The following is a 25,993-nucleotide window of genomic DNA, read 5'->3' as shown; positions in this document are numbered from 1 at the left end:
ACTCTCTCCAGTCACAGGCTGTTCTGAGTTTTATACAATAAAGTCTTGTTTTACAACAATCAATTTCTCTGTCTTATTTATGGAAATTCACATTCACAAAAATCAAATTAAAGAAATAAAATTCCATTAAAAGTACATATTGTTACATTAAGATTTTAGCCAAAATATCTCAATTTGTTAGATCGTATAGTGGTTTTTTTCCCTTATTGTTGTTAAACATACCTGCAGTTTATTGACAAGAGGACAGACAATTAACACACACGCCTTCAGGTTCACTCTCTCTCTCAGCTGAAGGATGTATGAGAAAAGACACATTAAGTACTGTCCTCCATTACAGAAACTGCAATTCATCTAATACAGGCCACACATATGGCTATAAACATACATTCTAGCATCCAAACTAAAGTTACAGACATTCAATATACAAAACAACATTTCTACAGACTCAATCCACCAAAATTATATTTCAAGAAATGTATTTACAGGGAAAAACCCGCACTCTAGTTTGGCGCGCGGGCGGCAACATCAAACAAACACGTGCGTTCATAAAACTCCGAAAATGCATCAAACTGTACTCAGAAAAGTGAATATATCAACTTGTTTCGGTTTCATGACATTTCTATGATAAATATTGACTTCAAACATCACTTTATACAGTATATTTTACTCTTAAATGAAAAGCACTGCACAGACATACCTGACTCTCTCCAGTCACAGGCTGTTCTGAGAGAGCAGGCGCGACCGGTCCATTATCAATGACGTCACTCACAGAACAAACTCAAAATGTTAATTATAAATAAAAATACACATTTTCCTTGTTGCAGAGAAAAATAAAAATTGCATTGAGAATGTTTAAAGTATTTGTTTTGACTTATATAACCGATTTAATTATTGAACAAATAAAAGTTTGCTGGAACAGTTACCATGAAAAACTCCATTCACTACAATACTAATGAGAATTTTTAATCAAAGTATATTACAAACTTTTAATTTAGACCCTAAAGAATCATATTAGCTTGTACAAAAATGGCATTATATGACCCCTTTAAATTCAAGTCGCTTTACAGTTTTAGACTGGTTTGCAGTCTTAACCATAACCCCTGTTTTCAGACAAGATTTAGGCCTAGTTCTGGACTAAAATGAATGTTTGAGCAGTTTTAACAAAGCAACTTGCACTGACATCTTAACATGTCACTGCCATTGTTTTGTCTCAATGCAGACCAGTAATGTCTAAGGCACATTTATAAAAAAGTATTTGAATGCTCTAATTGAACTAAGGCCTAATCCTAGCTTAATCTAAGCTCTACCTGTGAAACCAGGCGAGGCCTAAATGTTTACAAAGGATTTTTTTTTTTTTTTTTTTTTAGCAAAACTTTAACTTTTTTTTTACACCACTGTCACATTAGAAGTCAAACATACAGGGAATGTTATGACTCTTTGAATTTGATATTGGACATACAGTTACGGACAATGAAACCTGAACTGAGAGCACTTATTTTTCATTTTCTCTTATGTTGGATAACTTACCTCTACTCTGGTAATCCAGAGTACTCGCGAGAGCACAAGTTGAATTTGCTCAGCGAGTTACTCTGGTGTTGAGTAATGCTCATTAAATATGCCCCTCGATCTGAGCTGCACCAATCACATCGGGTTATCTGATATAGGCGGGCCAGAGGCGAGCTAAACAGATGACGACAGCGCTGTGACGTCGAAGTCATTATAAACATTGCAAGATGGCTATGGATGAACACCAGTTGTTTGAAACGGCTTTGGCTGCTATAATGAACGAGTTAGACTTGGCTTTTTATCTAAAACAGGAACAGAAGACGGTGCTAGAATCGTTCCTTTGCAAGAAGGACGTTTTTGCTGTTTTGCCGACCGGATACGGTAAGAGTAATCTACCAGTTAGCTCCGCTGGTAACTAAGCGTATGGGGTTTATTGTTGTGATTGGTTGTAGTGTTATCCAATTGCGTGCAGTGAGATTTTCAAATGCATGCTTGGTGCCGCCCCTCGAGCTGGGCAATTTTCATTAGTCGACGCCAGACCATTAATCTTTTAGATTTAGGTCTGGATTTCCAGGCTAACTTACCTCAACACATGTTCATAATCTTAACTTCTATTATTCAGTTTACTGACTCTACCCAACTCAGATTGTGTGTAAATGTATACATTTGGGGGAAAAAAGGTCTTTCATACATTTCTTTTCAACCCCATAAGTGAATTTACATTCTGCGGTCTTCAACCCTGCTCCTGGGGAGCTACTGTCCTGCGGAGTTTAGCTCCAACCCTAATAAAACACACCTTAAGCAGCTAATCAAGCTCTTTAGGATCGCTTGAAGATACAAAAGCTGGTGTGCTGAAGCAGAATGGGAAGGGGGGAAAACAGTGGCTTCCTAGGAGCAGAGTCAAAGACCTCTGATTTACATTATCCTCATAATTATTGTTAGATTTGATTGTAAATTGAATACGGAAAAATTATAATAGAAAATGTCAATTTGGTTTTTCAAATTTAGACCGGGGTGCTTCTCAATTCTTATTTGTGCATCCTCGCTTCCTTTCCTCGCGTCTCAGCTCCACCCCTGTAGGATGCGAGGGAAGGCTGCAAGGAAAGAAAAGGAGGAGGAATCGAAGAAAAGCTTTTTTATACATTGGAATACTTGATCACTCGATCGTCACTTCACAGCGTCAGCATCATGAGCAGCGCTCAAAGGACCTGCCCTTATGTTGTTGAAGTTTGGTTATTTAAGAAATTCATAATAAATAATAATAAAGCTAGATACCCTGTTGAAATATGTGAGATGTGTGGTTTATATAAACTGCAATGGTAAAGTATAAATTAAAATGATTGTGACCGATGTAAGGGGGAGGAGAATTTATACGTGCATCACGTTTAGTTGATAAAACTCTTCCGCATAGGATACACCCGTGTATCCTCGCTCATGACTCCTCAGTAAGCCTCCTCACTCCTCGATCCTCGCCTCCTCGTGGTGCAGTTAGAGAATTGAGATGTCCTTCAAGATGGCTGAGCTCATCAGAACAATAAGTCAAACTCTAAAGGTTTAGTCTTAATGGTGGTCTGACCACCCTGCTTCTAACACAGTCCCTAAGCTCTCTTGGCTGTGAAGGAACTGCTCTCAGATGGGAACGGTGTCTTCTCAAACTACCAGACTGCCCTTCTACAGTGTAGGAACGTGGAGTATCAGCAGGACTCATGACTCTGCCTGGGTTTGGTACGTTCTTAATCCAGACTGTAGAGCAGGTTTTGTATGTGCTCTGTGGCGTTTATTGTACCACTTAGTCTGTTTTTCCTTCAACTCTTTGTCTTTTCTTTTGAAGGTGTTGAGGTTTGGCCAGGCTGGTTTCAGTGTGGATGGACTCACTGGGAGAGTAGTTCTGATGTTCCGTCCCATCAGGAGTGGAGCAGGTGAAGCTCCTGATGCTAATGGCGTAGCTCTGTAAGCCACAAGTGCTTTGCGGGGTCCTCATCTTTACACAGTAGTGTTTTAACAGTTCTCACTGCTCTTTCCGCTTCTCCGTTGCTGCTGGTTACATGATGGAAATCACAGTCTTTTGCAAAGTCCGATGCTGCGAACTGAGGGCCATTGTCTGTAACTAGGACCCCTGGGACCCCGTGGCGAGCAAACGTCGTTTTGAGCTTCTCCATCACATTTCTTGATGTTGTTGAAGTGAGTGAAGCAACTTCTATGTATATTCAAATATCTGTTCATTCTCAACAAGAACTTTAGTACATGTAGGAAAGAAATAATCGTAAACTGGTTTGTAAACTGTTTTCACACTCTGTGGCTGGAAGTCAGTTGTAGTTCTTGTGTTTCTCTTTTTTCTGTTCTTGTTTCTCTGTCCTTCGGTGATTCTGCTTATCAGGTGTTCATCAGTGTCTCAATTCACTCACTTCTTTTCATTCACTCTGTCAAGGGGACTATATTAGTGAACTAATGTAGGGAATAGTGAATGAGGGTATAGGGTGTGATTGTGAAAACAGCCGCTGAGTGTCAATTTTTAGCGCTGTTAATTTACAGTATATTCCTGTAAGCTATTTTTGTTTTCTACGGTATATTACTGTTTTAATGGAAAATGGTATGATATTGTCAGAATTTGGCCTTTTTTACAGCAAGGGTTAACAGTGTAGACAGAACTTCTTTCACATGGAAACATGTGCTAACAATGGTAATTTGCATTCAGTGTTCACACCTTTTGGGGGTAGGAGGCCATTTGTCTAGAGACCACCTTCATTTGTGTGCCAGATATCTCTAAACTCTTAAAAACCTTATTCCCTTTTGTTTTACTTATTTGGGAATGAGACACTTGTACCAGTCGCACTGAGACATTTCAAATGATACCAAACATGTGTAATACTGTATGATAATTGTTCACATTAAACCATATGAATTTTTGGTTGAATTTCATGCGATCTCAGTTTGAGAGACGGGCAGTGGGGGAAGAGGGGGAGAGAAGTGTTCTGAGGTGAGACTTTGCGTTTCAAATGGTGATGATGATGCTAACTTCACAAGAATGAGTTCAAATGTTAATTTCGTTTCTCTCAGAGAGTAGCTCTCTCTTCCAGTTCTTCCAGTTTTTCCAGCCTTACAGACCTGTGCCAGCCTAAATCTTACAATTGTGTGTGTGCTTGTGGTAGAGTATTATTAGTTTTCAGTGCACGCTGAGAAGAGCTCCATACCCCTTGTTCACAATAACCTACTAATACACAGGTGAGAATGCATTTATAACAGTATTTTGTGGTATTTGTTATCATAATAGTAATAGTAATAGTAATAATGTCGCTGGTTGGAGGTTTTTTTTTTTTTATTGCTTAAGTTACACATATTCAGCTCATATTGGTATGTGATTTGAGTTTTAATTGTGAATGCAGTTTGAGTAAACCTTGTAATTTTAAAAGCACACTATGCAAGATTTGGGGGGGGGGGGGGGGGACGCCGCTGGCAAAACCAGCAATGCAGGTTTGAGAGGTGGCGCCCCGCTAAATCACATGAGAATCACGGCTTGCTTTACGGCACAACGTCACATACATCAACAACATATGAAGCAGCCTCTATGGAAGACACTGGCACGCTTTTCAGACGTGAATCATGGCAGAGTCGACGAAGAAAACACGATCGGCGCACTCGGTCAGGCTTTCACTCGTTGGCGAGAGCTAAAAAGCAGCAAAGGATGCAACAGCGATGCTGACCTGGCGTTCTTGTTGATGGACTAGTAAGTAAATCTCTTATTTGTAAACTTTCTTGTGTTCTATGTTGTATGTTGTTGCGCTTGTTGTTGTTGTTGTATAGTTGATAATAAGACCAGTCCACTAATTTCCACATATGTCTAGCTAGCTATCTATCGATAAGCAGAGCTGTCAGCAGACTTGATAACAAACACTCGTTTCTCTTAAGTTACATGTTTTTGCGTTATGTTTTATTGCCCAGCTTGCCTCACGAGCAAGTTTACCAGCTGAACTCAGGTGTTGTGATGTGTATTTATCACGTAGTCCTTTGTCTGGTTCAGGTTTCATATGGCATGTGTACTGTGCAAACTTAAGCTGGCACATTTGTATGAAATCGTGAAACATGTAACGACACCAGCTCAAATGAGGGGAATGGACAATTATTGATTATTAACTATCAATTATTAATTATTGATTATCAATAACTGATAATACTGGTTATCACTTACACACTAAATCGCCAAAAAATGGAATACAAAGCCCATATAGTTGTATCTCTATATATAAACAATTAACCACAATGAATTACAATTAATTATGAATATACAGATGGGCTATATATCGAATTTTGTGAATGCCTACAAAATGAATGTCATGCGAATCATGCGATTTTCTTATCAACTCTCAAGGAGGGTTCTTCCTCTGGCCATGAGGAATAACTCGTAGGTTAATCACAATACATAAAGCTTGTAGCTAAGATCGTACACATTTAGAGGCTTTTGTTCTGTGAGCAGCAAACAGAGACAATCAAGCGTATAATGGGTTTTTAATAAATGAAACTATAAACGTAACGTTACAACATCTAATAAGGATACATATATGAACAGTAAATGAAAGTAAAGAAAGAAAGAAAGAAAAACAGATCACAGCGTGGCAAACATATCACAAACAATGAACCTTGAGAACCAGCAAAAGAATCAAAATCCTTAAGCAGGATAGATAATACGCATTTAGATCTTAGTAAAAGAATACTTGCATTGGTCGTAGTGGCTGAACAGAAGTGCGCGCGTGTGCGGGTCCGTTCTCTGTGTGTCCGTTTCGCTGAAAATGTTCTTTCGGTTCTTCCGGAACTCGTGCAGTTGCGGGAAGTTCAAACGGTCTACTTGTAAGAGTTGCCAGAAACTTAGCTTAAAGTTCGTTTCACTCGTAGTTGGAACTGAGTGACACGAGACTAAACAAAGCGAGAAGTCGGAGGTGCGACTAATACAAAAACAAAGTAAAAGTAAAACAAAGCGGAGAGAAGAAGAGATGAGACTAAAAAGCACAGAAAAAGCGAAGAACAACGGTGTCTCTCCTTTTCTAGGATTTCAAAGCCCAACCTTCTTTGAGCAGTCAAACCAATTGGAACAAGACATTCTGAGCGGGAAAAAGTTTCTTTGTCTCAGCTCACAGCTTAATTTGCATGTTTTATGACCATGTTAGGATTTTGTCATCTCTACTATAAAGGATGATAAACACAGAAGAGAATACATTTTATCATAACCTAATACATATATTTAGCCTGTGCACACCGAGAGGTTTAATTAGAGACCAAAATTGATATATCTGGAAGATACACATAGAGCATTAAAATAAGCATTTAAGAGTTCAACTAACAAGCTACAAAATAAAGTTAACCCAAAATGTGATGTACATTAACAAATGGGGAACGAAGATTGGACTCTATGGAGACTAAAACACGGAACACATATGATTTGTCTAACCATAGTATGCAACCGGGCCTAAAACATTGATCTGAACCTTTACATGAACACAAAGGCATAACCACATAGCAGGAAAGTCATTAGATGAGAAAATTAGATACACACACACATATATATATATATATATATTTCTCAAGTGGTATAGAATATATAGGATTACATGGTTTATATAAAATCCTCGAAGAGAAACTGCATGAGCTTAGCAGCTCTCTACAGATTCCTTTTGGTCGTAAACTCAAATAAGCATTTAAGGTTCAAAGCTACACGCTGGAAATCACACTATGTCAATAAAAGGGCTAATCAAACATGCATACTTTAATACATCATATACATATTTTGAGTCACTTATATTCTGAATTAAATGCGAGGAATGTTTGTGTGTGTGTGTGTGTGTGTGTGTGTGCGCGCGCAGTGGTCTTCCTTTGGCCACCTGGGTTTCTGGCTTGGAGAGAGAGAGGTGCGAGGAGATAAGAGTCTCTTTGAAACCATCTCCTTGAGTTTTGAGATGTTTCTGTTCAACATCACTCGGTAACAAATGTGTCAAAAGAGATCAATTCAGTCCAGACTCCTGGCGCTATATATATATGCTGTAATTTACACCTAAGAGGTTAATGGTTAAAAGGCAGTTCTGAATTTAAAAAATGAGAAGTCATCGTGAGTTTGTCCATACGCTACAAACATTACCTCGTCGGTAGACATCTTCAGAGTCTGTCTGTGCCTGTTCGATGTCCGACGCCTCCATCCTACTGAACGGGTACCGGTATACAGGGGGGAGGGGATCAGGTCGTGAGTGCAGAGACGGCTCTTCGTGAGTGGTATTTACGGCACTAACGTTAAATACAAGTACTCCACAGCGACTCTAGGGGTCACTGTTTGACAAAAACAGAAAACTGCATAGTGTGCCTTTAATGTGGATTTTTATAGCTCTACTCTTAAGGTTACAAATATTGTGTGCTTCTCTAAATCTTTCAGTAGTATCAACCAGTAGCAATTCTAGCTTTCTTAGCTGGAAGGACTATGCTATGGATGAGGAAATCGCTGCCCTTGTCATTGATAACGGCTCCAGTACGTGCAAAGTCGGTTTTGCTGGAGATGATGCTCCTCGTGCTGTTTTCCCTTCCATTGTTGGCCAACCCTGGCATCCGGTATATATATATATCCGGTCATTTTATTTTCATTGGGGCATTAGTCTCTTATTAAAACTTTAGAAATTGTTTGTGAACTGTCATATGCATAAATGTAGAATTAAAAACAAAAGCAGCATTATAATAGTAAACATTTCAAGTGAAATTTATATTGTATGGATTTTTTTTTTTTCAAAGCAGCTTCACTGTAATGACAGGAGTTTTGCATAATTTGATTATAATTTTAGTTCAATTTCAGCTGTAAAGCAGCTCTACAGATGGTAGTGTCATTAAGCTAAAATTAACTCATTGGTGTTAATGTTGTAAAGTCCTTAAGTTATGACGCCTTAAAAAGCAGCTCTACAAAGTACAAGTGTCATTATCTAACTATAACAAAGACTTTAACAGTCTTTTAAACGTGTATGCGTTTAAAACGCATACCCCCCCCCCCCCCACACACACACACACACACACACACACTTAAACTACTTGATTTTCTTTGCACTTGTTGTTGCCTAATCTTTAATTTTCCTTTCTCTAGGGAGTGATGGTTGGCATGGGAGAGAAAGACTCCTTTGTGGGAGATGAGGCTCAGAGCAAGAGAGGTATCCTGAACCTTAAGTATCCTATTGAGCGCGGTATCGTGACCAACTGGGATGCTATGGAGAAGATCTGGCACCACACTTACAATGAGCTGCGTGTTGCCCCTGAGGAGTACCCTGTCCTGCTTACAGAGGCTCCCCTGAATCCCGAAGCCAATAGGGAGAAGATGACACAGGTGTGTTTTTGTGATCTTTTCATATGACCCCTACTATTTGGCTTCTCCCATGAACTCTGTTACGAGGTTCAAAAGGTTCATCCATCTTTGCTTCCCCCTCCTTTTCTTTCTTGCGTGGTAGCTTTTCTAACACTTCTTACTAGCATTGTCCTGAGTGTGAATCAGCATGGTGTGCCAGGGAGCTTTCCTGCCCAGTATTGCTTCCTTAACCTTGTATTGGTTTGGATTTGGAAGTGTCTAAAGAGGATTATTTTTATTAAACTCTAACTTTGCTCTTTCCTACAGATCATGTTTGAGACCTTCAACACCCCTGCCATGTATGTGGCCATCCAGGCTGTGCTCTCCCTGTATGCTTCTGGTCGAATTTCTGGTGTCGTGATGGACTCTGGGTATGGTGTTACCCACATCGTGCCCATCTATGAGAGTAATGCTCTTCGCCATGCCATCCTGCATTTGGATCTGGCTGGTCGTGACCTGACAAACTACCTGAAGGACATCCTGATTGAGCGTGACTACAGATTCACCACCACGGCCGAGAGAGAAATTGTCTGTGACATCAAGGAGAAGCTGTGCTATGTGGCCCTGGACTTCGAGCAGGAGATGGGAACCGCTGCCTCATCTTCCTCCCTGGAGAAGAGCTACGAGCTGCCTGACGGGCAGGTCATCACCATTGGCAATGAGCGTTTCCGTTGCCCTGAGGCTCTCTTCCAGCCATCCTTCCTGGGTGAGTCTCACACTGTGCATTAAAATGGGTTGTGCGTTAACAATCCCTTTATCAACTGGTTTACTATGATGACTAACTTGTTTTCTTTATGCAGGTATGGAATCTTGCGGTATCCACAAGACTACCTTCAACTCCATCATGAAGTGTGACGTGGACATCCGTAAGGAGCTGTATGCCAACATAGTGCTGTCTGGAGGAACCACCATGTACCCTGGCATTGCTGACCGTATGCTGAAGGAGATCACCTCCCTTGCTCCTTGCAACATTAAGATCAAGGTGATGCACCTTAAATGCATGCAAAGATGAGACTTAAAAGTTAAGTCTGCTTGCAATGGTTAAGGATGAGATAACATCTCTTTTCTCTTGTAGATCATTGCTCCCCCTGAGCGCAAATACTCCGTCTGGATCGGTGGCTCCATCTTGGCCTCCCTGTCCACCTTCCAGAATATGTGTATCAGCAAGCAGGAGTACAATGAGTTCGGCCCATCCATCATCCACAGAAATTCTCTTTACACTGACAAGTAAACCCAAATAAAACGTGCACATGTAAAACCACACAGTGTCTACTGTCTTCAGTATATTGCTCTGATTTAAAACTGACTGAAATGAGTTGAGTTTTTTTGGGTCTGACTTCAACCTGTGTTTTTTAAATACAATAGCCATTGGATTTGCAGTTAAATTTCACATTAATTTCTTTTAAGGTCATGATTTAGGTCATGACAAGTAACCATATCAGATTATTCTTTAAATTTAAGTCGCTTTACAGTTTTAGACTGGTTTGCAGTCTTAACCTTAACCCCTGGTTTCAGACTAGATTTAGGCCTAGTTCTGGACTAAAATGAATCTTTGAGCAGTTTTAACAAAGCAACTTGCACTGACATCTTTGGGTGCTTCTCATTTCTTATTTGTGCATCCTTGTTTCCTTTCCTCACTTCCTTTCCTCGCGTCTCAGCTCCACCCCCTGTAGGATGCGAGGGAAGACTGCAAGGAAAGAAAATGAGGACGGAGAAATCGAATGTAACTTTTTTTTATGCACTGGAATACTTGATCACTCGAGCGTGACTTCATCGCGTCATCAGCAGCGCTCAAAGGATCTGCCCTTATGTTGTTTAAGTTTGTTTATTTAAGAAATTCATAATAAATAATAATAAAGCAAGATACCCTGTTGAAATATGTGAGATGTGTGGTTTATATAAACTGCAAAGGTAAAGTATAAATTAAAATGATTGTGACTGATGTGAAGGGGGAGGAGATATGTGCGTCACGTTTAAGTCGATAAAACTCTTCCGCATAGGATACACCTGTGTATCCTCGCTTATGACTCCTCAGGAAGCCTCCTCACTCCTCGATCCTCGACTCCTCGCGGTGCATTTAGAGAATTGAGATGTCCTTCAAGATGGCTGAGCTCGATCGGTTTCCGGGTCATAGGATGGAGGACGGAGGAGCGAGGAGACGAGGAGGGATATTGAGAAGCACCCTATATGTCAGGGTTGGCAAACTCCGGTCCTGGAGAGCCACAGTCCTGCAGAGTTCAGCTCCAACCCTGATGATAACTCACCTGCCTGTAGCTTTCTAGTAACCTTGATTAGCTTGTTCAGATGTGTTTGATTAGGGTTGAAGCAAAACTCTGCAGGACTGTGGCTCTCCAGGACCGATGTTCACCACCCCTGCTATATGTCACCGGGTGAAATAGAAGGAACTTTGAGAGCGGAACGAGTTGCCCTGGGGGACACTTCCGGTGCGACACCAGGCCGGTTCCGGTGGCATGTCATGGCCGACCGTGTTGACAAGCGGCAGCTGCAGCGGTTAATCAAGCAGCCATTGGAGTGCGTGCCTCCAATGGGGGATTTAAAAGTGGTGGCTTGAGGATGTGAAGGCAGGCAGAGCGGACGCGGCCAAAATGTGAATCACGATTAGGAGACGGTGGCCCAGTGCTGGGAAACGCGAGGCACGATTAAGATCGAGAACAGATAAGAGACTGGCCAGTAGGACTGGGAGAACGGAACGAGCGAAAGCATTGCTGGATATACATGTTGTCATTGTGAGAGAAGTTAAACGAGTGGGACCCGATCTTCGGATCGTTCGTGCAACCTGATGTCCCCTTTTTGAAGATCACGACGGTGGATTGGCCGGCCCCAACGAGATGGAGTGAAGGTATACTTTTCAAGTCAAGTCAAGTCAAGTCATCTTCATTTATATAGCGCTTTTAACAATGTAGATTGTCTCAAAGCAGCTTTACAGAGATAAGCGTATAATTTAAGGTAACAGAGATTGTTTCGGCTTTACAGCAGAGTTAAATTATTTCCATCTAAAGTTAGTTTTAATTGATTTGCTTCCGTCGCAATGATCATTTGTTATTAAATTAGGGGCCGCTAAGACGACACCATTCTCTCTACACAGACTTTAAACGCGAACCTGTGAGAAACACTGATGGCGTTCACATGCGCATTTAGAATGGGTTCTATAGTTATGTGCGTAATTTTTATTTTATTTGTTTAAGGAATTTTATTTTATTTGTTGCTTTGGGGTAGGACCGCGAGACGAATTTTCCCGACAACGCCTTATCTGTAGAGTGGTAGTGGGATCCTCCATAGGGAGAGACTAGTTGGCACTTCAGCACTGCGTTGTCATCGGTCCAGGCGAAGGTCCTTCGTCAGATCTGGATACGGCCTGGATCCGGCAGGCTGCAGGAAAACCTCGGGATAAACACAGACACTAAAATTAGCGTAGATGCCATTCTTCTCATGATGTAACGAGTACATCAGGATTTTTGGGAAGTGTTCCCGGTTCCGGCTGACCTACTATATGCAGCCTAACATTAAATTATAGAAGTCTATAATGTATTATGTGAAAGCTAGGTCAAAGAGATGTGTCTTTAATCTGGCTTTGAACTGACAGAGTGTGTCTGCTTCCCGGACAATGGTAGGAAGACTGTTCCAGAGTTTTGGTGCTAAATAGGAAAAGGATCTACCGCCAGCAGTCGATTTTGATATTCTAGGTATTATCAACTGGCCGGAATTTTGAGATCGTAATAGACGTGACGGACTATAATGCGTTAAGAGCTCGCTCAAGTACTGCGGAGCTAAACCATTTAGTGCTTTGTAAGTAATCAGCAATATTTTAAAATTGATGCGATGTTTAATAGGGAGCCAATGCAGTTTTGACAGAACTGGGCTAATATGGTCATACTTCCTGGTTCTGGTAAGAACTCGAGCTGCTGCGTTTTGAACCAGCTGTAGTTTGTTTATTAAGCGTGCAGGGCAACCACCCAGTAGAGCATTACAATAATCTAGCCTTGAGGTCATGAACGCATGAACCAATTGTTCCGCATTTGTCAATGAGAGCATATGGCGTAATTTAGATATATTTTTAAGATGGAAAAATGCAGTTTTACAGATACTAGACACGTGACTTTCAAATGAAAGATTGGTATCAAAGAGCACACCCAGGTTCCTAACCGACGACGAAGACTTAACAGAGCAGCCATCAAGTGTTAGACAGTATTCTAGATTATTACGTGAGGAAGTTTTTTGTCCAATAATTAGAAACTCTGTTTTTTCAGAATTTAGAAGTAGGAAATTACAAGTCATCCAATTTTTTATATCCGCTATGCATTCCGTTAATTTTGTGAATTGATAAGTTTCGTTAGGTTTTACATTAAGCTAATTCTATGTTTCCTAATGATATCTCCTAAGGGTAGCATGTACAGAGTGAACAGCAGCGGTCCTAGTACTGAGCCTTGTGGTACGCCATACTGAACTTGTGATCGATGAGACATCTCTTCATTTACTGCTACAAACTGATAACAGTCAGATAAGTATGATTTAAACCATGCTAGTGCATTTCCCGTAATGCCAACATAATGTTCTAATCTATTTAAAAGAACGTTGTGGTCGATGGTGTCAAATGCAGCACTAAGATCGAGTAACACTAATAGAGAGTTACAACCACGATCGGATGATAAGAGCAAATCATTTGTGACTCTAACGAGAGCTGTTTCGGTACTATGGTACGGTCTAAATCCTGACTGGAAATCCTCGCAGATATCATTTCTTTCAAGAAAGGAACACAGTTGTGAGGATACTGCCTTTTCTAATATCTTTGACAGAAAAGGTAGATTCGAGATCGGCCTGTAATTGACTAATTCTGAAGGATCAAGTTGCGTTTTTTTAACAAGCGGTTTAATCATAGCCAGCTTAAAGTTTTTTGGTACGTATCCTAGAGACAAAGACGAATTAATGATATTAAGAAGAGGATCTATGACCTCTGGAAGTATTTCTTTCAGTAGCTTAGTCGGTATAGGGTCTAACATACATGTTGTAGATTTAGATGATTTAATGAGTTTAGTAAATTCTTCCTCTCCTATAGCAACGAATGAATCAAATTTTTCCTCAGGGAGACTACAATGCACTGCCTGATGTGATACTGTAGTAGACGGTTGCATAGTTATAATTTTGTCCCTGATATTATCAATCTTATAAGTGAAGAAGTTCATAAAGTCATTACTGCTGTGTTGCTTGGAAACTTCGGTGCTTGAAGCTTTATTTTTCGTTAGTTTAGCCACCGTTTCAAATAAATACCTAGGATTATGTTTATTTTCTTCTAATAGGGTTGAAAAATAAGCAGATCTAGCAGCTTTTAAAGCCTCTCTGTAAGTAATTGAGCTCTCTTTCCATGAAATGCGAAATACCTCTAGTTTTGTTTTCTTCCAGTTGCGCTCCATTTTTCTGGCTGCTCTCTTAAGGGCCCGAGTGTGCTCGTTGTACCACGGCGTTGGACTATTTTCTTTAATCTTCTTTAAGCGCAACGGAGCAACTGTGTCTAAAGTGCTGGAAAAGAGAGAGTTAAACGTTTCTGTTGTAATATCTAGTTCTTCTAAGCTATCTGAGATGCTGAGATGATGAAACTGATTAGGAAGATTATTAATAAAGCAATCTTTAGTAGCAGAAGTGATAGGTCTCACATATTTGTAACACGGAGTCGGCTTTGCAGCCTTGGCTAAATGGAAATTACACGAGACTAGGTAATGATCTGAGATGTCATCGCTCTGCTGCAGAATTTCAACGGCATCCACATCTATTCCGTGTGATAATATTAGATCTAGAGTATGATTACGACGATGAGTAGGTCCTGACACGTGTTATCTAACTCCAATTGAATTTACAATGTCTTTAAATGCCAATCCCAATGCATCTTTTTCATTATCGATGTGTATATTAAAATCACCAACAATTAGTACTTTATCTGCAGTCAATATTAATTCTGATAGAAAGTCCGCAAATTCTTTTCACTGTGAAGTGGTGTGTCATTGCAGTGTCTGAAGATTGAAGACCCAATCTTTATGCAAAGGAATCTGCCAGAATCCAGCAGTAGCATCCAACTTAGAGAACACTGTTGCGCCTGACAGTTTAGCCAGTATTTCATCAACTGCAGGAAGAATGTCTCTCTTTGCAGACATTGTTATTTAGATGTGTTAAATCAACGCAGATTCGAATCTTGCCATTTGGTTTCGGCACCATCACCATACCTGAACACCACTCAGTTGCTTCTTCAATGGATGTGATAACTCCTATTTCTTCCATTCTTTCCAGCTCCTCTGTGACTCTGTTCATCATGGGCAAGGGCACTTGACGAGGGGCAGCCAGAGCAGATGGAGTGGTTAACTCTTTGAGTTTGATTTTGTATTCTCCTTTCAATTTTCCAAGTCCTGTGAAGACTTTTGGGAACAGCTCTTTGTAGTGCGGCTCTGATGTTTGAATTGCATCCACTGTGTGAAGTAAGTTCAGCTCTTTTATGGCAGGTAGTCCAAGGAGAGGGGACACAAGTCTTGGTATCACAAACACTGGGTGTTTTATCACTCTTCCCTGATGACAAAGTGATGCTTTAAACTGCCCTCTCACCTGTATTGACATGTTGCTTGGTCCACACAGCTTTTTGTTCGGCGGGCTGAGAACACCGTGGCTCATCTTTGAGTAAACGCTCTCTGGGATGGCTGTCACTGCTGCTCCTGTGTCCAGTTTGAAAAGAATTTGCTCACCGTTCACTGCAATGGACTTTTGCCAGACATCAGTTGAATTCTCAGACTTTACAACTCCCAGGAACATAGAGACTGTCTCTATGCTCTGTCTCATCACAATGATATATTTTCTCCAGTCTTTTCTTTGTTTTGCAGACTGCAGCGAAGTGGCCTTTTTTGTTGCACTTACTGCACTCAGCCTCCCTCGCTGGACAGCTGTTCAGTGAGAGTACTTGTGGCTTTCCACACCTGCCACATCCCTTGCTGGTTTCATTGTGTTTTGTACTGTCTGGTCATCTTTGCGGTCCTTTTTGTGCAAATTTTGGTTTCGTTTTGTACTTTAACATGTCCATGTTTACCTCATTTGCGTCACCGCTTGCTTGTCTTAAGATCGTCTGCTGCTTTTTTATTTATTCACTTTGTCTTATCTTTGTGATGGCTTTAATGAGTGTGAGCTCGGGGTCAAGCTGTAATCTCTCTGACAATCCGTGATCTCGTATGCCAACTACCAGTCTGTCTCGTATCATTTCCTCTTGAAGGACTCTATACTGGCAATTTTCTGCTAGTTTATGAACTGCAGTGATGAACATTTCAGCTGATTCGCCCGGTTCTTGGCACCTCTTGTCAATGTCCAGCTCTGTTCAGTTCTCTCATAATGGTGTCAGTGCAGGCAAATCAATGGTATTGTTGAATATTAAATTAAATGTTAAATTTAATGTCCCCAACTAAGCAAGCCAAAGGTAACAAAGGTGAAAAAAGGAACCAAAACTCCTTCAGGTGACAGAGTGGAGAAAAAAAAACTTGGGAGAACCCAGGCTCAGTCGGGGGCCAGTTCTCCTCTGGCCAACGAACAAACAGTGTATGATTATGATTCAGGCAGCATTATATGTCAGAAGTCAATTTGGATTGGAACAATCAGAATATTATCCAGCTCCATCTGGTTTAAGATCGAGTCATCATGCCGGTATGGAGACGAGTTTGTTGAGGATCAGTGCCGATGGCTGTCGTGTAGATGAGGCCTTCGCAGGGGAGAGTCTAGTTGACACAATCTCTGCTGGCACTTCAGGGATGCGTTGTGATAGTGTCTAGGAGCAGGTCCACCATCTGATCTGGATACGGCCCGGATCCGGCTGACTACAGTAAACCCTGTGTAACCCAGTGAGGGTTATTAGTTAGCACATTAACAGCTATTTACTGATTAAATGGGTATCTATAAGGTTTTATGATTCAGATAGTAGCCTATATTAACAGTGACTGTGTGTTCATTTGATATACATGTACTGCCCCTTTAAGAGTTACACTAAACTATAAAGTTTGTTTGTGATGTACTTGCTCAAAACGTGTCTTTGCCCAGCATGTTTGTTCATTTATTGGTGATTGGTAATTTTTTACTTATTCTCGCCTCTGTAAATATAAGGGAACTTCTGATTGGAGAGATTCTGAAGCTTCCTGCTGTGCTGGGAAGCAGGCTCAGAGGAAAATTGACCAAAAAAAAAACTGGCATTTGACTGCAAATAGTCATCGGAGTTTAGTTCATTTTGAGGACAAGACTGATTTCTGTGACTGAGTTAAAGCTCCAGGGTCCGGATCAGGCTGCACTCTTATCCCCGCTGACATAGTGGAGAGAACCGCGCCGCCCGTCTGCCCAATGTCAGGGAGACTACAGGATGATCAGCCGCTTCCATGGAGGAAAATCATGGAGTTATCTGCCTGATTTGGCTCAATTTTCAATTTGGCTCAATCGAGTGAAGCGAGGGCATGAAGTTCAGTTTGTTATGGATGTTCTCTGCAAACATATCTGCTCTTTAGATTTAAAGGTTATATTATCATATTATATTTCAGTAGAGATGCAGCACAAGGAGATACAGATTGGCTTTTTTCCAAAACTTTAGTCAGCTGCCTACCTAGACAGCATTATTATGCATCATATCATATGGACAAGACTGCCGAAAATTGTGTTGCCTTCTAAGACACCTTGTTTTGGCCAAATTCACAAAGGCAATCCCAGAAGCAGTGCAACAAGCTCTGTGAACAGGTTCACAGTTTGAAAACCCCTGCCTTACACTCTCAGAACTCTTACAAATAAAGCTTCCAAATGTGGGTTTTCACAGTAGAAGAAACCGTTTTGGTTCCACAAAAACCTTTTGTCGCTATTATGTTCTGTCCTGTCTGCATCTGTTCTCGTTAGTCCCCGATTAGTTCATCTTCCTCCACCTGTGCCTGGTTAGTTCCCTCATGTCACTCTCCCGGTCTCAATGTCCATACTATGTGAAATAAGTGTGTGTGAAAAGAGTGTGCCAGAAGTCCCCGGATGGTCTACTATATCCGGTGGATTTTCGAAGTGTGGATCCGTGCTCACTCTAAAGGCTAATATTGCCCACAACCTAGTGCGCTTCGGAGGAGGAACTACAAACATGAGTAAAAAGTGTAAACAACTACAAAATGTTATGAATGCTCCGAGACACGAAGATTGATCCAAACGCAGCTTTATTAAATAAGGGTAATCCAAACTCGAAATCCAGTAAACAGGCAGTGGTCAAGGCAGGCAGCAATAAACAGAGTCCAATAAACAATCCAGATAGGGGCAGGCAGAACAGAGTCAGAAACGTTAAACAGTCCAGGGTCAAAAACAGAAAACAAACACGGGAAAAACGCTCAGAAATGCAGACTAACAGTACAACAAGACTTCGTGATGAGTGAATGTGAAACCCAGATATTTATGGTGTGAGTGAAACAAGGTGATGAGAAACAGGTGAAAGAGATGAGTGCTGATGAGTCCGGGCAGTGCGTTATGGGAAATGTAGTGTTTGAAGGAGTGATCACAGTCTAGTGTGGAGTGGCCTCTGGTGGCTCTTGAAGGCACTCCAGCTGGTGACCGTTACATAGCCCCCCTCCCCCTCCCCCTCCCCCCAAAGAGCGGCTTCCAGACGCTTTAAAACTGTCCAGGAGGGAGGTGGAGCGGAGGCGGATCCGGAGGCGGGATGGAGGGTCAGGTCCGTGGAGCAGAAGAGGACCTGGAGACTGCGGCAGGACGGAAGGCCAGGGCGGAGCAGGCTGTGCAGGCGACCAGGGCGGAGCAGGCGACCAGGGTGAAGCAGGCTGTGCAGGGGATCACGGCGGTGCAGGCTGAGCAGGGGACCACGGCGGTGCAGGTGTCCATGGCAGTGCTGGCTGAGGAGAAGGACTTGGGCTGGGCGAGACCGGCTGAGGAGGAGGACTGGGGCTGGGCGAGACCAGCGGAGAAGGAAGCTTTGGACTGGACAGGACCAGCGGCGAAGAGGGCTTTGGCTCTGGCTCGGCGGGCATGACACTTGCAGTCTCAGCTGGACTGGCGTGAAGTGCAGGCTCGGCTGGACTGGCGTGAAGTGCAGGCTCGGCAGGACTGACGTGAAGCCCTGGCTGGGCAGACGTGACGTGAAGAGCCTCTGGCTGGGCAGAGGTGACGTGAAGAGCCTCTGGCTGGGCAGACGTGACGTGAAGAGTCTCTGGATCGGCAGACGTGACGAGTCTCTGGATCGGCAGACGTGACGTGAACAGTCTCTGGATCGGAGAGCGAGATCAATATATTAAATTAAAGTCCATTGAGGGGTGTTATCAGGCATGAGGTAATCAACAATGTCTGTAAGCCCATAGCGAAACATGTCCTTCAGGACACTCTCATCTATGTCCACCCCATGGCAGAGTTCACAGAACTCCTCCACATACCTCTCTATAGGGCGGTCACCTTGGCTGAGACGGAACAGATGAATTATTGGATCCATGGTAGGTCTGGATCTTACTTGGCTGCTGGATTGTAGTAGGCAAAGTCTTCTGTTATGAATGCTCCGAGACACGAAGATTGATCCAAAAGCAGCTTTATTAAATAAGGGTAATCCAAACTTGAAATCCAGTAAACAGGCAGTGGTCAAGGCAGGCAGCAATAAACAGAGTCCAATAAACAATCCAGATAGGGGCAGGCAGAACAGAGTCAGAAACGTTAAACAGTCCAGGGTCAAAAACAGAAAACAAACACGGGAAAAACGCTCAGAAATGCAGACTAACAGTACAACAAGACTTCGCGATGAGTGAATGTGAAAACCAGGTATTTATGGTGTGAGTGAAACAAGGTGATGAGAAACAGGTGAAAGAGATGAGTGCTGATGAGTCCGGGCAGTGCGTTATGGGAAATGTAGTGTTTGAAGGAGTGATCACAGTCTAGTGTGGAGTGGCCTCTGGTGGCTCTCGAAGGCACTCCAGCTGGTGACCGTTACACAAAACATAGCGGATATGTACCCTGGTAATCCAGAGTTCTCACGAGAGCACAAGTTGAATTTGCTCAGCGAGTTACTCTGGTGTCGAGTAACGATGCTTTTTAAATATGCACCTCTATCTGAGCTGCACCAATCACATCGGGTTATCTGATATAGGCAGGATATAGGATATAAGCCAGAGGCGAGATGACGACAGCGCTGCGACGTCGAAGTCATTAGTACACATTGCAAGATGGCTATGGATGAACAACACTTGTTTGAAACAGCTTTGGCTGCTACAATGAAAGATTTAGCAACTGACTTTTTTAGATAAAGATTTAAAGCTACAATATGGTCGCTAACCTCTTACAATAACAAAGACGTAGGTTGATGACGCATAAGCATTAAGCTTCTTTATGGATGTGAATTATGGATCTTGTCATCAAGCTGATGGATCTAATAATGTTTATGGATGAGTGAATAAGGACAATTAATTCTACCGAACTATCCGCAAGTGCTTTATTACTACTCACACAGGTCAGTTTATTAGACGAATCACACTTATGAGATAACGCAGCGCTGTTTCACTTGATTAAACAGTTACACAATCACACTAAACTGCATTTGAGTGTGTTGAATGTTATTCTATGTGTTAGTTTGTTGGCTGTATGAGACTAGCAGTAAGCTAGATCAACATTAGAATAACATACAGATCATATTCTAACATTTCATCATGTTTAACTATATAACATTGATTAGTTTTATGTACATTTGCTCACCTGGCAACACTCTTGACAGACACTCGCGTCTCTGTCAAGTTGAAGTTAGTCGCGGACGTGGAGCTCTCAGCATCTCGTAAATGCTACGCTGATATTGATCCTCGTTTTAGTTCTCCTTTTGTCCCAAAGTCTGCTTGCAATGGTCCATAATATTTGAACAAAACAACAATAGCGTGAGCATGCCGCTAGGCATAACCCAGTTGTCCATGCCTGTCGCCATGGTTACTATGGCAGTACGAGCGGAAACGCGAATATGATGCCATTGACTGGCGACTCCCTCACACGTCCCGGTTCCTTGGTTAAAATCGCAATTTTCTAAAGATTTACAAATAGTTGGAAACTTTTGGGATATTGTAAGTAATCAACTAAACAAAATATATAACACTGGCCTAGTGGTTTTTGGATATTTTACTGTAAAAATCTTACATAGTTCACCTTTAAGTGACTAATCAAAGTTTAACCTGATAAAAAAAAAAAGAAAAGCATCATTATGCATTAACATGAGGAGAGTCTCTGCATGAAATGCTGTTCTTCATGTGAGTCACCAGTAAACTCTATTTTTGTCGTATCCTGTTTCCTTATCTTCCTTCATTGGCTAAACGTTACACTTCTCAGTGATCAGTTCTTGAAAGAATGATGTTTTTCTTGTGAAGAACATTTTAAGAATCTAAAGAACCTTTCATGGAATGGAAAGGTTCCATGGATGTGAAAAGTTCTTCATGGAACCATCAATTCCAACAAAGAACCTTTATTTTAAGAGAGAGGAAGACGGCTAAGTTGGGTTTGGAATTGAGCTATTTTAGAATCCCTTGATAGGAATCATTAACTGTAAACAAAGCATTCAGTGCACCAATAAGATTGTGCAGATCACAAAACATATGTGTCATTATCTGGATTCCTAACATAGTTAAATTAATAAGATCCTCCACTGAATGTGCCTCAGGTGTGTTACTAGCCTCTCCCTTACATACACTCACTGGCATTTGAGTTTGTGTGTGTTTCCATAGAGTCTGTCCTCCGCCTTGTTTACTTGAGTGTTTGTACACTTTCATCAGGCTCATCCTCACACCGTTCACTGCCACAGCGTCTGTTTATAGCGAGGACGCTGGAAAGGTTAAGAGGGCCATGAAGGGAACGTCAAACCAGGCTGGAGAGCTCCAATAAAATCAGCTTGCTCTCAAAACAGCCGTCTATCTCTCTGTTATCAGACGTCTGGTGTACATGCAGATTTCCAGCAGGGAAAGTCTTTCACAGCCACTTTAGGACCCCATTTGCAAATCCCCACACTCGCTAAGCTAGTTACAGTGTATTTACTACACAGATTTAAACTAAACACTACAATTTCCACTGTTTTTTATGCCGTTTGGGCTTCTGTGATGCTCATGAAAAGAGAATAGTGTTACTCAGTCAAGGGTCATGTACAGTACAGGCTGCTAAAGTACAACACAGCCGCACGGTGAACTTTCACACACTTTTTCACCTTTAAGTTAAGGTGAATGCCTGCAGAAAGACGCCTGCCAAACAAGCTGACAAAACTGCGCTTTAAGAGAGGAAGTGGCTGCAAAACAAGTACATGAAGTATGCAAAGGTGGAAACACGAGACAGAGATATTTCAAGAATCTGATGTTTCAAGGAATGTGCTTTAGTGGTGTGTAACGTCTGCAGCAATAGACCTCAGGCCCTGTTTACACCTGGTGTTAAGAGTGTCGGATTACACGTAGATGTGGGAGACACATTCCTGTTTACATCTGGTGTTTTAAAGTTTCTCTTTTGTCCACTTTCAACCACTTCTGTCCAGGGGTTTCATTTTTAAAACTGTGCATAGGATCCTTACTAAAAGTGTACGTGCGCCAAAAAATATTCACTTATAAAACCGTGCGTACACCAGAACCTGCGCAAAATTCACTTTATAAATCCCAGTCAGCGAAATATTGTGCCCACATGAATCTCCTCCCAGAAATAACCATATATGGAGCTTACAACGCCTAGTTTTACTATGCATATCCTCATCTGCATATCATTTGGATATGCAGATTCATCAAGACATTTGGAAAATATGAGATACAGACGTGCCTTCACATTACATTGAAAAAATTATAATTTAGTAGTCTATCCTTGCCTTGTTTTTGAATGAATAAATCAAATAGTGTACTTTCTCTACATTTCAGAGAAAGTTTTTCTCAATCTTTTCCACTGGCCAAAATGTATTTTTAATTGATTTATATTTTTAATGGAAACAGATAGGCCTTGATGTGCATTATTTGCACGAAAATATTTTCTCAGACAATCTGCTGTTATCATGATAAGCAATCCTCTCTGTTGTTAAAACATTAAAACAATATTTTTTTTGTAACTTCTCAGTAATGATTTCATGTAATTTAAGTTTTTAACTCCATTAATGAGAATGTCATATTTAATCTATAATGTTTATATCAGAAGTAGCCTAAAACGTAGTTTAAATCATAAACTGTTAATGTGAACATGCATTGTATTTATGATTAGGACTCATAATGAAGATTTACAGTTTTCCTTCATCTTCCATTGGATAGATATGCGTCAGTTTGTAAGGCCAACACGCTCGGTGGCGTGGAGAATGGATGGATGTTTGCTTAATGTGATAGGCTTGGTGAGTGCAATTATATTTGTATTATCTTTCTGTATATGAATAATTTTCTTAAAATGTTCTGTCTAAAAGTGACCAAAAATTAATTTACCATCGGTGTCGCCAAACTGCTCCGTCTCCAAAACGTTCGTACGCATGGGTCAGTGTTTGCGTGCAGTTGTACAAATTTTCCCGTCAAGTTTGTTTCTGTAAATCACAACTTATGTGTCGGAAGTGGTCTCTTTCAGGGCCTGTTTTGTGCGTACGCAACAGTTATAAATGAGGCCTCTGATTTCTTCGAGTGGAGGGTCTATGGGTGGGTAAATGTTTGGGCTTTTTCAGATCTTTCAATCTAATGGATGAAATAAGCTCATGTAATTTACATATGAACACGTCCGGAGACGACGGCAAACACGCGGAGAGAATCAGCTTTAGTTTCTGCTCTGAGAGACACAAGACCAGCCGAACGCTGTGAGTGTGTGTTAGAAATCAGGAATGGTGAGAGAACATTGTGCTTGATATGTTTCTCATCTTCAAACCAAACTTGAGTCTCCAGCCGACAGTTTAAACCCCGTCTGTCTAGAGCTCTTCTCATAATGTTACGCATTAGTTCAGGAGACGGAGAGAAGACGGTCTTTTGTGTCTGTTTGAACACATTCGTCCACATGAGCGTTCACACTAATGAAGTAATCCGGTCGAATGTGTTTCAACCTCTGGAAGTGGACAAGCTCAAAACGTTTTACACCCCGTTTACACCTGTGTTTAGAGTCGTCCACTTGTGATCCGATCCACCGAAACACATCTTAATACCAGCCGTAAACAGAGCCTAATTCAGGCTGTGAGGGGCAGAATACAGTGCGTTTAATGGATTGTACTGTTGTTTAACGACATACCAACTCTTGAACTAATGAAAGACTGATGAAGCATCTTTCAGTGGACAAAAACTCCATGAATCAGTTTTAAAACATGTGAGTTGTGAAAATAACATGATCTAGGATCTTCATTGCAGTGCGGGAACCTTTATCCCTCACAGCCTCGGTTTCATCCGAGTAATTCAATATGGCGTCTAACCTGAACAAGGTCTATGGCACCAGAATTGCAAAAATTGTTTCCAAACAGGTTTTCCAACCATTCCCTCCACCCCACCCCACCCCACCCCACAGTCACGCTATTGGTTGAGTCAGAAGCTGATGCTGCTTAAAGAAACAGAGCAATGTTGTGAAAGAAGCAAAGAAACACTGTGGGCAAAATTCTAAATTTAATAATCGTCTCCTTTTTAGTTCATGAGTGCAATTTGCACTCCACCAGACACTGAATGTTTGATTTTGGGCAACATTAAAGAATTCTTGGAAAAACTGCTCTTCTAAGTTAAAGGAAATAAAAATAAAGATCCGGTTAAGTCTGCCGCATGCATCACTATTTCCTGGTCCATCGCTCAGATCGATCCCAAAAGCAAACAGTGTTAACATACACATATAATTTGGTATATATATAACAGGTGGCAAATGATTGATACTTAGATTTATTAATCATTATGTGTCATGGTTTAAGATGGGGAGACCCAGACACCGAATGAGCGAGGTAGTGATATTTATTAACAGAAGACAGTACAAGACAGGGTGAGGCAGGAACGGTCCAAACCGAAGGGTCGACGGGAAACTGTGACAGGACAGCTGTGGGGGACTGATGGACCCAACGCCAGAGGACAACAGGGCGAAGAACAGGAGAAGACAGGGCAAGAACCATGAGGCAGAGATCTGATACTGGCTGCACACAGACCCTGAACCAGTCCGAGGAAGAGGGACCAGCAACACACGAGACAACACGAGATAACGCAAAAGTAGAGCAACAGAAAAAGTGGCAAAACTAGAGCAACATAAAACAAAATAAGAAAGTAAAGAAAACTGGAGCTATAGAAAAGGAAAAATAAATTCTACTTAATAACTGGAATTAGAAAAACAAAGAAATAAAACAAGGCTGCAACCTTGAAGGGAAGCTAAAAAGAAACTAAATAGTTAACAAAAGCAAAAACAAGAGATAAACCAAAAATAAAGCGTGTGTGTGTGTGTGAGAGAGTGTGAGTCTCTGTGTGGTTTATTGTTTGTGTGTGTGTGTGTATGTGTGTCTGTGAGAGAGAGAGAGAGAGAGAGAGAGAGAGAGTGTGTGTGTGTGTATGTATGTGTGGGTGTGTATGTGTGAGAGTGTGAGTCTCTCTGTATGTTTTATTGTGTGTGTGTGTGTGTGTGTGTGTGTGTGTGTGTCTGTGTGTGTGTGAGAGAGAGAGAGAGTGTGTGTGTGTGTCTGTGTGTATGTGTGGGTGTGTATGTGTGAGAGTGTGAGTCTCTGTGTTCTATTGTGTGTGTGTGTGTGTGTGTGTGTGTGTGTGTGTGAGAGAGAGAGAGAGAGAGAGAGAGAGAGAGAGAGAGTGGGTGTGTATGTGTGTGAGTATGAGTGGGTGTGTATGTGTGAGAGTGTGAGTCTCTGTGTTCTATTGTGTGTGTGTGTGTGTGTGTGAGAGAGAGAGAGAGAGAGAGAGAGAGAGAGAGAGAGAGAGAGAGAGAGAGAGAGTGAGAGAGAGAGGGTCATTTGTGAAACATCAGTGATTGACAGGACACGTTGTTTAATATGTAATATCATGTCCCGAACCGAACACTGGGGCATGTTGTGCCCTGCCCGTGTGCTTTCACAGATAAAAGAACCGGCTGGAGGCTTTAAGTCCGTGTTTATTATTATTACAAAACTGTTTCAGCAGTTATATCAAGGATCATGTCCATGTTTATTGTTATTATTTTATT

General features: G+C 41.5%; 1 protein-coding gene and 1 long non-coding RNA gene across 4 annotated transcripts in view; one reads left to right on the top strand and one right to left on the bottom strand.

The window, feature by feature from the left end:
- The window catches only part of LOC307145408, a 1,105,317-nt gene that overhangs the window by 229,716 nt on the left and 849,608 nt on the right, over window positions 1–25,993 (bottom strand). The window lies entirely within an intron of this gene.
- Window positions 4,645–10,123, top strand: LOC307145208 (actin, cytoplasmic 1-like; the record flags this gene model as incomplete). 3 transcript variants are annotated; one of them, XM_079848100.1, is made up of 5 exons in its annotated part: window positions 4,645–4,728; window positions 8,612–8,848; window positions 9,134–9,572; window positions 9,667–9,848; window positions 9,942–10,123. In XM_079848100.1, the coding sequence occupies 4 exons, from the start codon at window positions 8,618–8,620 to the stop codon at window positions 10,095–10,097; spliced, it is 1,008 nt and encodes a 335-aa protein (XP_079704226.1). In that variant the 3' UTR covers window positions 10,098–10,123. The 3 variants fall into 3 exon arrangements, with proteins under 3 accessions (XP_079704226.1, XP_079704225.1, XP_079704227.1); XM_079848099.1 differs by having other exon boundaries at window positions 4,645–5,230; XM_079848101.1 differs by lacking the exon at window positions 4,645–4,728 and adding an exon at window positions 7,969–8,091.

Source organism: Squalius cephalus, assembly GCF_949319135.1.
Source record: "Squalius cephalus genome assembly, chromosome: 18".
NCBI lineage: Eukaryota > Metazoa > Chordata > Actinopteri > Cypriniformes > Leuciscidae > Squalius > Squalius cephalus.
Note: the sequence above shows the minus strand (reverse complement) of the source record. Positions and strands in the feature narration are given on the sequence as shown.